General features: G+C 46.6%; 5 protein-coding genes across 5 annotated transcripts; 2 read left to right on the top strand and 3 right to left on the bottom strand.

Moving 5' to 3' along the window:
* Positions 1-2,333: 2,333 nt before the first annotated feature.
* N7519_000421 (uncharacterized protein) lies at positions 2,334-3,260 on the top strand (the record flags this gene model as incomplete). The annotated part of the gene is made up of 1 exon (XM_057287200.1): positions 2,334-3,260. The coding sequence occupies one exon, from the start codon at positions 2,334-2,336 to the stop codon at positions 3,258-3,260; it is 927 nt and encodes a 308-aa protein (XP_057153283.1).
* A 429-nt stretch (positions 3,261-3,689) lies between these two features.
* Positions 3,690-4,310, bottom strand: N7519_000420 (uncharacterized protein; the record flags this gene model as incomplete). The annotated part of the gene is made up of 1 exon (XM_057287199.1): positions 3,690-4,310. One exon carries the CDS (start codon positions 4,308-4,310, stop codon positions 3,690-3,692), a length of 621 nt encoding a protein of 206 aa, XP_057153282.1.
* Positions 4,311-4,752: 442 nt separating this feature from the next.
* On the bottom strand, positions 4,753-6,039 carry N7519_000419 (putative mitochondrial carrier protein; the record flags this gene model as incomplete). Its single annotated transcript, XM_057287198.1, has 3 exons — positions 4,753-5,654; positions 5,729-5,918; positions 6,010-6,039. 3 exons carry the CDS (start codon positions 6,037-6,039, stop codon positions 4,753-4,755), a joined length of 1,122 nt encoding a protein of 373 aa, XP_057153281.1.
* Positions 6,040-6,412: 373 nt separating this feature from the next.
* Positions 6,413-7,735, bottom strand: N7519_000418 (NAD(P)/FAD-dependent oxidoreductase; the record flags this gene model as incomplete). Its single annotated transcript, XM_057287197.1, has 1 exon — positions 6,413-7,735. One exon carries the CDS (start codon positions 7,733-7,735, stop codon positions 6,413-6,415), a length of 1,323 nt encoding a protein of 440 aa, XP_057153280.1.
* A 1,477-nt stretch (positions 7,736-9,212) lies between these two features.
* On the top strand, positions 9,213-10,166 carry N7519_000417 (MBL fold metallo-hydrolase; the record flags this gene model as incomplete). Its single annotated transcript, XM_057287196.1, has 3 exons — positions 9,213-9,696; positions 9,755-9,938; positions 9,992-10,166. 3 exons carry the CDS (start codon positions 9,213-9,215, stop codon positions 10,164-10,166), a joined length of 843 nt encoding a protein of 280 aa, XP_057153279.1.
* Between the last annotated feature and the right edge of the window lie 755 nt (positions 10,167-10,921).

The raw sequence follows: 10,921 nt of genomic DNA, 5'->3' as shown, positions 1-10,921 counted from the left end.
GTATAGTTTTGTGAAATAGAATATATGGAAGCATTACGATCATCGTGAAAGGACGGAGTATTACTATTATCGTCTCGTCAATTCTCCAAACCCTAAGCCAGTCAGTCTTCCTACTTAAAATAGAAATGAGCAATCCCAGGAATGCACATCATGCTTTCCTTTTCCTTCAACAAGTCGATGCTGCAAAAAGCAGCGTCGGGATGGTAGCAGCTATCAGGGATCCGTCATCTGCAGTTCCTGGGGATTCGTATTGACGTTGAAGCAACCTTCTTTTCTGTGCCAGGCAGTAGTCTCTTTCCCACTGACCGTAAACACCTTGCGTCATCTTCCGCAAGTTCTGCGATTGATACCTATAGGCCAATTTCAGTAATAGTTCTTCTTTCTCCGCGATCCTTTGATAAGCTCACCAGTATATTTCATTATGCGAAAACAATGCTCCGGTAAGACGAGACTGGTCAAACCAAGGACGGTCTGCAGGCCATTTACAGCTTCCCAGATTTCGAGCCACCCAGAAAACAGCCAGGTTCTTGTCTTCAGACAAATCGCCTTTTGTAATCAAAGTCGGACACCTGGGACAGGCTTTTGAGACCAGCTTCCCGAGGACAAGAGGCACGAGATTCCGATGAGGCTTTGAAGAATTCAAAATCTGGTACAGGTAAGGATCTTGTACGGCTCGATCCCTGGGGACGAGAGATAGGAGTTCCTGATGAGGACAAGCAAATGTAGGCTCAGCTGTGAGATGAGCGTCGGAGAAAGAGAACAATATAGTATGCCGAGCCACTGCACATAACTGGACAGTTTCCTTGAGATATAGAACCAGAGAAACTCGCACAACGTAGCCGGACTTAGTGCTATATACACAGGCGTGGCCGAGACTGGGTTGTCCTCTAAGGTCAAGATGATACTCGAAAGGGCCATATATGGTTTTGGCTGGCTTTGCGGGTGGTTTGAGGATCTTGACAAGCTGGTCTCGATCTCGAATCGTAAGAGAAATACAGGGACATAGGTCAGCGATACCAGCGTAGTATGTGCAGGATCTCTCCAGAGCTGATTGTCTCAGTAAATGTCTCGTAAATTCTTTCCGTGGGTGGAGTTTCAAGCACTTTGCACAATAGGCCCAGCGGCGATTTTCGAGTCGAAGAAGGAATTGATTTCGCGGCACGTCCTGACCATTCACGCATAGTATTGGATTCCTGATACGCAAGAGTCGTGGAAATTCAAGATCCTTATGCTTCACTATCGTCCCGAATAGGCCGTAGAGCTCTTTGCAGCTGAGGGATAGACAAACTTGATCGACTAGTGAGAGATGTTGGTAGATCTTCCGTAAGATGCGCTCATCCAACGAAGAATGGCGGAGTATTTTGGCACGTTCTTCCAAAAGGTATGAAACAGCCGGAGGAGCATCTCTTGAGATTGCGACATCTTCGAGTCTCCAAGGCGGAAGATGATATTGAACGTGAGGCAGGAGACTAGGTTTTGTGTTTGGATACAAACACGATGTAAAGACGAGTAGACCACGAAGAGTCAATCTGGTCTATGGATAACTTGTCATATTGAGAACGAGAAGACAACTGTCTGTGTTTAAAAATCGTCACTTCGTGACGTACTGATTGCGTGTTAGGATTCCCAGTTATGAGATGAAGAATCAAAAAACGCTGTGTGCGGACTCCTCCTCCATCGGGGTTTGTATAAACTGAGCTGTACATCTCAATAGTTATCTGATAATATTCTCTTGTGCGTTTCTTTGCTCATTTCACACTGTTCCAAACTTGATACATAATGCGGTAGATATGATCTATGTGCAGCTATATATTTGGCTTGTGTAGACCCAGTGTCTACATGAAGAACCAATTGGAGTTTTACTTGAGCTTTAAACAGCCTACTCTAGAGCTACGCTATTCAATAGGCTACGTGAGAATATATAGTACTGCTTGTACGTCAAGACACGTAAATAATCCCTTACCAATGAATACACTTTTTTGAATCTGAAAATGACCATTTTTCGTATAATACCGTATTTTATACCTCCTATACACCCCTACCTTCAATGTTTCCACATATTTGTGGAGAGCTACCTTTGGAGGGTAAATTGAGACTATCTAGGTATCACATGATGAATTGCAATGAATTGCACGGTAGTTTGCGAGTACAGCCGTTTATGACTCTTATCTCGCTTTCTGAGTCATTGGAGCTTTAGCGCCGTGAGGGGGCTGTTTTGATGAAACAGCCTTAGGATGCAGATCACACACACGTGTGAGAAACTCAACTTCACTTCATCACATCTCATATCAGTATTCTATTCTAAAAATTTTATTTTCGAAACGAAGTTGAGTATGGCATCTTTCATGAATTTACCCACCGAACTGCGTCTGGTTATTATCCGGCACACTCTCCAACATCGACGAGAGTCACCACCAACCCCCTCAACATCAAACCGGGTCTATATCGAAGATTTCAAACCTATAGCCAAGAGGTGGCAGCTAGGTGGATGCGGAGTGGACTACGAAGAAAGCCACAACCATTGCCCAACCAACTGTTTACCACTTCTCTTGACAAATCGGCAAATCTCCGCGGAGACCAAATCGGTCCTCAGTCACATGGAAACAGACTACGTCCTCGACATATCTGTTCTTAACGATATCTATCTGTTCCCAACTTGGATCACCGTTCCCCGCCTCTCGCACCGTGTAAACCATTTGCGCGCGGAGGTGCGACTTTTCGGACATATCATCACCAACAAAGCCGCGCGAAGGCAAATGGGAGATGGCGGACGTAATGGAATCCATTTTGCCTTTCATCAAATCCTGCAAAGATTCCTAACGTATGGTCCCGTCGGCGAGAAGAAGGGCCGGGATAATAACGGATACGAAAACAAAAATATTTCAGTCCGGGTTCTCGAGCTGGATTTCACCTCTGCCGAGGAAGCATTTCCATTCCCACCGGAGGAATTTGACTGGAGGGACTATAACAGACAGCTTATCGGTCATGGCAAACTTGAAGGATACAAACCTCGGCCCGAATGGATGGCTCGATGGATTTGCAACTGGATTTGTAGGATTCTCGCCTTGGATTCCTATGGAATTATATATGGAAGCATGATATATGAGAATGTGGGGACATTAAGGGTCTTGGCTGATGGGATTCTAATAAAGGAACTTGACCTTTCACATTGTCCCGATGGCGCTGTGGCTAAGAGGGAAGAGTTGGGATTCCCAGTTATGAGACCCAAGCTAGGAGACCAAGAATCACAGAATGAGTGAAGACACTGGTTGGTCTCTCCATTGGGGTCTGTAACCTAAGCTGAGTTTGGGGGCCTTCATACACCGTCTTTATCTGATAATATACCTCTATGTGTTTCTTCCAACACTTGACACTGGAAGTTGATAATGCCATAGATGATGTCTACGCGTTTCTCTACATATGGCTTGTGCAGACCCAGTCTCTAATCACTAGAGTTTTTTTACACATCATATAGCCTACTCCAAACCTAGCTAGTTCTGGCATTTAAGGGCTACGTCGTATAGTTTGTAAAATAGAATATGACATATGGAACTAGATTCTCTGTAGGCTATGAAGCTGAGGACGGCAAAAATATGTATATCTGGTTAAAAACAAACAGACTCAAAACGAGTCCGACTCAACAGCAAAGATCATCCCTCATATATGCAAATGCTGAGCTCGTCTCAGTCTCACTGAGGGCCAACAAGTCTCGCAGTATCCCTGAGACAAACACGGAACTCTCTAATCTGATTCGCAGGAGTCTCAATGATGTATCGCCAGAGAGTCCAAATATCCTGACAATCAGCGCCACTACCCGGACCCTCCTGTTCAATCTCAAACTCTCTGTGTTCCTCGTCAACTCCGAATCCGAAGAATCGGACCAAAGCAAGATCAACTGGCGCAGGAGCGATCTCAGAAGAAAACTGAGTATATCCGAACCTCTTCACCTGCATCTGGATTTCGTTCCACTGGGGTCGCCATTGTTCGAATGTCGCTGTCCACTCCAGATCAGTGCCTGCATCCGCGAGTGTAGCACACATGGTCCAGAGAAAATGAGAGATGCTAATCCAGCCATCAGACTTACCCGGTGCGCCTAGTAAGTTAGACTCTTCGCGGTGGACGCTGAAATGGAATAAGGATTTCTCGAATGGGCCTTTGTCGTCATTTTTTAATCCTAGTGCCAGCGACAGCGGCACAGAGTCAAAGGAATCAAACGTGGTGTCAGAACCACAGTCCTCGTCATCTGCATCCCAGTTTTCGTCAGTGTTAACAGGGATATTCAGACCCTGGAGTCTAGATGGCTTTGGCATGGTTGAATCCTGTATTCGCTTGAATGGATCGGATAGAGGAATCGAAATAGACTAGTGTATTGGTCTGCAGTTACTGGCGGCATGGGAGTATCAATATATAGTTGAAGTTCCAGTCACGGTATTACATCTGAATTCAAAGGCACCCTTTGTTCTTCTTTGGCCTTTGGCCTTTGTCCTTTATTCAAAGACGGCTTCGAGAGACTAAAATACAATGGCCTTCATAAAGTGGGGGTTTCTTTGTTAATTGCCAGTCAGTCACTTTTGTCTCCAAAATGGAGTCAAAGTAACACAGCACAGACCTAAGAAAGCAAACGTATCTTTTTCTCAAGCCTGGATTGCCAGTGTTGATGATGGAAATTTGCGAGTCAAGCATTCATGAATCTTTCCACTGACAGCGACGGCAGCATGATGAAAGGCTGTAAGAACACGTAGTCCCTTGTCACTAGAGCCCTTCAACACCTTCATCAGTTGGCCTTCCAAGCTTTCCATTGACAAGGTCCCGCTCCTTCCGTCGATTCTCCAGATAAAAGCGGCCTCCTTCATAAAGACTGAGGTACAGACCCAATGCAATTGCCGTCCAACCAGCCCGTATTAATCCGCCCTTAAACAAGCCACGGATGCCCTCATATCGTATAATATCACGACCAACAGATATAAGAGATTTGGTCTTTGTTCGTGTCTCCGAAGATACTGCCCCACTGCCACGAGAACCAGCCCGAGTACTTTGATTTTGGGAACTAGCACCAGCATCACTTGCCGAAAGCATGACGCGGGTCTTGATCACGTCAATTGGGGTAGTCACTGTTGCCGCAACCGTCCCCGAAATTGCCGCAGCTATACCCGTCAAGCCGGCCCGTTCGACTAGTTGATCTGACTGTTCCGATGGCGGTCGGCCGGTGTGGCTGCGATTCGCTTTCCGTTGTCTCCGCCGGTTAATCAGGTGTGATCGCACATACTCAAAGAGCGGAAATTGCAAAGCTGTGGTTGGGAGGTTCCGACCAACCAGTGCCGTATATCCACTCCATAGACGCCAAGGATGACGTCGAAATCGCAAAAGTACTTGTCGCATGGCAGATGTGTTTGTTTGGAAACCTTGGATCATCTGCGCATTTTGCTTTAGTACCTCTGCCGGCGTGAGCATGAGACATGATACCATCTCCCCGGTTGAAGAGGCAATTCCATGCATAACTGGAGTCGGAAGGGAATGTGTGAAAGGCAAGCGAAGACTATTCAGAGAGCCATCCGGGAAGACCCTCTTGCCATCTTTAATGCTCGTGGGAGCTTCTGCTGAGGAATTGTACATAATGCTCTTCACGGCTTCGTATGTGGTGAAGAATGCGCCGGCTAGATCGACGTAGATAGAATCGTCAGCTGTGATGTTTCTTGTCCCCTATTTATTAATAAGAGTCAAAACATACAAGCTGGAATAGTCGAGAAAACCACACTCCAGACGCCTTGGTACAATCCTCGGAAGAGTAGATTGCGCCGCACCGCTCCTGTGCGCGCATCTTTGAAGACCTTCGCATAGTCTGGGGACTGGACACGGGTCTTGAGTGTGTCGAATGGGTAGACGATGAAATCGACTGCAACTGCAGCAAATGCGCCTGCCTATTAAGGAGTATATTCTAGTTAGCCATTGATGTATGCCGTCAAATTTGTCAAATTTAAGGATGCGCTCAGTCGGATTAGAGAGACCCACAACCCAAATATCGGAAGGAGTGTTGTACATGGAGAAGATAAAGAACTAAAGAGCCCAGATTTCTGGGAAAGAGCCATCGTAAATATTTAAATATCGACAGAGAATGTCATTGAACAATTCCACCTGATTCAGTAGACGCTTATCGATTATCGCTGATATGATGTGCCGATGACGTCACCCACACGGTAGTCACGTGTCTGTAGCAGAAGGTGCCTGAACCCCTGGACGTCCTCCTACATGACCTGGTGGAACTTTGTATGACTTAAGCACACTTGAACCTGTCTGTATGTTTTATTAGAGGATATTTGTATTTCTATTGCTAACCCCTAATCATTAAAGCACCTTGGGGTACTACCATCATATCGCAACACAGGGATAATATACATAGCCTCCACAGGTTCCTCTATTGCCAGCCCTTCGGTCCAGCCCAGTTACCCTTGATCATGTAGTTGAAGTACACCCAAGGGAAGAAGTCCTTCTTCAAGTGGTAGAACGAACGACGGGGCTCGGCCTGGTCAATACCAAACCAGTCACCAAATGTCTCCTTGGGTACTCCGGCGTACTTAAACTCAGCAAGAAGGACCTTGCCATACTCGGTCAGGAGCGGGCAAGAGGTGTATCCATCGTAAGAAGCATCCAGTGCCTTGCCCTCCATGCTCTGCAAGAGGTTGCGAACGAGAACTGGTGCCTCAGAGGTGACTGCCGCGGCGGTCTTGGATGTGGGCAAACTGGAAGCATCACCAGCAGACCAGACATTGGGGAATTTCTTGTGGCGGGTGGTGTTGTCGTCCACATCGACGTATCCGGCCTCGTTGGCCAGAGCACTGTTCTTGACGAAAGCATGAGCACCCATCTTAGGGGTGACGTGCAACAGGTCGAATTGTTTGGTGACCTCTCCTTCGGGAGAGGCAAAAAGGGCGGCCTTGCCATCAATGGCAAGGAGATCGTGCTGGAACAATCCCTCAACACCGCGGTCTTTCCGCATCTGCTCGAGGACGGCGCTGTACTTGGGGACACCGAACATCATTGGGAGACCGGTGGCAAAGCTGATCTTGACGGGTGACTCGGAGGGGCTGGTAGGGTTGTAAAGGCCAGCTCGTTTCCAATGATCCAACGCAAGCCACATGATCTTCTGCGGTGCGCCCGCACACTTGATCACACCGGCTGGCTGAGTGAAAATGGCATTGCCTCCGCGGAAATTTTCAATGTTGCGGAAAGCCTTGTCGCATGTGTCGTAGCTGTAGATTGTTGACACCGTTGAGTTCCGGTCTGCCAGAGCCTCAGAGAGACCCTTGATGGCGCCAAAGTTGAGGTTAATACCGGGCACAACAACCAGATGCTCGTAGTTGATCTTGTCGCCATTCTCGAGGGTAAGCGCATTTTCTGTGGGGGCAAAGGCGCCAACACCCTCGTTATAGAACTTGAATTTAGGATCAATCAAGCTGTTCAATGGCTTGCGCAGCTCCTGCTTGTCCTTGAGGCCACCGCCAACCAGTGTCCAGCCAGGTTGGTAGTTATGCCACGCGGCTGGATCAACCACAGCAATGTCATCTTGCGCAAATTTGCCAGAGTGCAGCAGCTGGTGGCTGATGGAGAGACCAGCAGTACCACCGCCGACCACTACAATCTTGTGGTTTCGTGCAGAGCTCACGGGAGATGCAGTTGCGAGGCTCCTCCATTGAGCAACTGAGCGCTTGGCAGCAACTACTGTGCGACGCTGAAACATGTTTGGGTATAATGCAAAAATATGACAAAAAAGGCCCCGAAGCAGCCAAAAAGAGCTGATCTTATGATGTCGTGATTTCGGATTAACTCGTTCCGATATCGGGGAGTCGGGCTTTCTTCGCCGAATACGTTCGGGGTTCAGGGAAAGGGACTGAAAGTACTTGGATGTTCCATGTTTACTTCGAATATTTTCCAATGCTTCGCTTCTAATTCAAAGGACCTCTCGCTTTAGGGATTGGTCAAAGCATCGTGGTTGTGCATGATGATGTTGATGTGTGGCCCTGATTCACCTTGTCTACGAAGGGGGATAACGGCCAAAAGGTCAATCTTCAGGCTTGATGTCTTAAATGCCTGGTTTATGCCCGATTTTAGACCGCTTTTAACACCGCTCTGTATGTTGTACATAGTATTATTATATAGTGGGACCTCCGACCTTATACCTAGATGTACCGCCTTATATACCGCCTCCCTTTTAAATATACTGCTATAAGAATAAATAGTCGGCCACTTATACGGCCGTAGTCTCTTCTTGGTGGACTTTTTAGGTAGCATACTCCGATAGTCTTTTCATGTCTTTTTAGTGGTCTTTTCTAGTAGTCTCTTTAGGTATATACCTTTAACTACTAACCTTTAGAGCTAGATCACGTGCCTATACACTAACTTTTTAGGGGTTTTAGTCTGGCAGAACCGGCAGAATTTAGAGGGCGGTATATCTACGTATATAGGTTTAGCTTAATATTTCGGCTCTACCTAGGGCTATATCTTGCTTATTAGTTAAGAGTCTGTTATAGTTATTTAGGTATCTTAATTTTTCTGCCAGTCTAAAATCAAGCAGAAATCAGGCATTTAGCTATTAAGCCTGAAAAATCAGGCATTTGACCTTTGGCCGTTTATGCCCCTTCGCACCTTGTCATTACTATGGGGTTAAGGCCTTAGCAACGGGACCCAAAACAATGTACCTCGCAACAACAGAGGTTCCTGGAGAATTTGACAGTGGCAAGAAATCGCGGGACATATCCATGGACGGTGTCGTAATGACTCCGGAGGCGTTTTCAATCGCCGACCTAGATGCTCGCCGAGTCGCCGACCGATGTCTTTGAAGTATGGCCAGAGCTCCTACCCTATATTCCTTACCAACTTTTGTCCCTCAAATTTTGTATATCATGATCAGTTTTCGGCAGCAACCATCAATCGTCAGCCGGCAATGGTCATCAGATCTTTTCAGATTGTCTAGCAAGCCAATTCGAACTCCACTGGCCGACCTCAGTCAATTGCGTCACATTCAACAAGCGACACGGACAGGTGTATCTTATACTTCAAATTCTTCAAGAAACGTCGCTTCAATCAAGAGGACGATTCGTCTATCACAAAAAGAACAACCAGGTCATAGCTGGAACCAACCATTCTCGCCACGTTCAAGCTCCATCCCTACGAGGCATATAATCCCACGTCGAGCTACATATAGCACTACATCCACTATGTCGTCAGAGCCTGTGATCCACGATGTCTTCGAACCTACATCTGGAACATGGCAGTATCTCATCGCCGATCCGTCGACATCAACGGCTGTCATCATCGACCCAGTCTTGAACTATGATCCCGCCACTCAGGTTGTGGCCACTCACGCAGCCGATTCCCTACTCTTCCTTATCAAGGAAAAGGGCTATAAGATTGACAAGATTCTCGAAACCCACGCTCATGCAGATCATTTGACTGCAGCATCTTACCTTCAGAAACGCCTTGCTCAGAATCAAGACCATAAGCCGCCCATCTGCATTGGCAAGCGCATTGAACAAGTGCAAAAATTGTTTGCTGAAAGATATGGTGTCCCAGAAGAGGAATATAAAGGCATTTTTGACAAGCTTTTTGACGATGATGAGACCTTCGCTATTGGGAACCTGAAAGGACAGGCTATCCATCTACCTGGGCACACCCCGGATCATCTGGGTTACAAGATTGGAGGTAATTATACACCAGTAATAATGACCTTATCACACAGTTACTTACAAGTCTCTTCCAGATAACCTATTCTGCGGTGATTCCCTCTTCCATGTGGACATTGGCACTGCACGCTGTGACTTCCCCGGTGGCAATGCCAATGACCTCTTTCGATCAGGCCGCAAGCTTCTGAGCCTCTCCGACCACGTCAAGATCTGGACGGGTCATGATTATCCGCCGCAGGACGGAGTGACCCCGTGCCTTGGGTGAGTGTCCAGGATCACAAGAAGCTGAATAAGCATTTCAAAGACGGTATTAGCGAAGAAGAGTTTGTGGCTTTACGAAAGGAACGTGATGCAGGATTGGCAGAGCCCAAGCTGCTCCACCAATCTTTGCAGATCAACATTCGAGCAGGCCGACTTCCTTCGCCTACGAAATTTGGTCAGCGGTTGCTTCACCTTCCACTGAAGCTCACAGAGGAAGAAGCATGGTAACCGAGATATACGATTAGGTAAAGGAACAGAGTACATACTCATCAACTAGTCTCTAGTCAAGGACGAAAAGTGGCACATTCAACAGGCCGAAACCCCTTTTCTTGTTCAACTACATGTACATACATTGTATAAGTATATATAGTCGGCCGCTTATCCGGCCGTAGTCGTGTCAATGGTTTCCTGGTGGTCTTTTCCGGTAGTCTTCTTAAATGTCTTTTTAGTGGTCTTTTTAGTACTCTCCTTAGGTATATACATTTAACTGCTAACCGTTAGTTGTTGAATCACGTACACGCTAACTATATTAGTACCACCTCAAGCGACATGAGACCAAGCAGCATCTTACTGTCTTTCTAAATTTCGATAGCCTTGCTCATCTATTTGATAGCGTCTTTGTTACATCTTATGCTAGTAGGATCCTCGATGAGATCCAATTCCTCAATACCTGTAACGTTCCTAGTTGCCAAAGTCAATATCTCTTTGCTTTGTCCGATCCCTTCTCTCCTTTGCAGACTACAATGCCTTTGTACTCGGATTGATCCGCAAACTAAGAAGACAAGATATAACAAAGGATCTTTGGTGCTTCTATTGTTCTCAACTTCCAAGCTGTGCTCCATCGAGTATTCGAGTCGGCTACTCGAACTACATAAATAGCCCCGATCCCACCTCGATATATTCTCACCAACCAACAGTGCCTCGAACAATACTCACAGCTCACACAGATTCCACAGATTCCACAGATCCCACAGATCCATACT

Source organism: Penicillium mononematosum, assembly GCF_028829835.1.
Source record: "Penicillium mononematosum strain IBT 11891 chromosome Unknown utg000001l:1.0-4488741.0:1.0-4491989.0, whole genome shotgun sequence".
NCBI lineage: Eukaryota > Fungi > Ascomycota > Eurotiomycetes > Eurotiales > Aspergillaceae > Penicillium > Penicillium mononematosum.
Note: the sequence above shows the minus strand (reverse complement) of the source record. Positions and strands in the feature narration are given on the sequence as shown.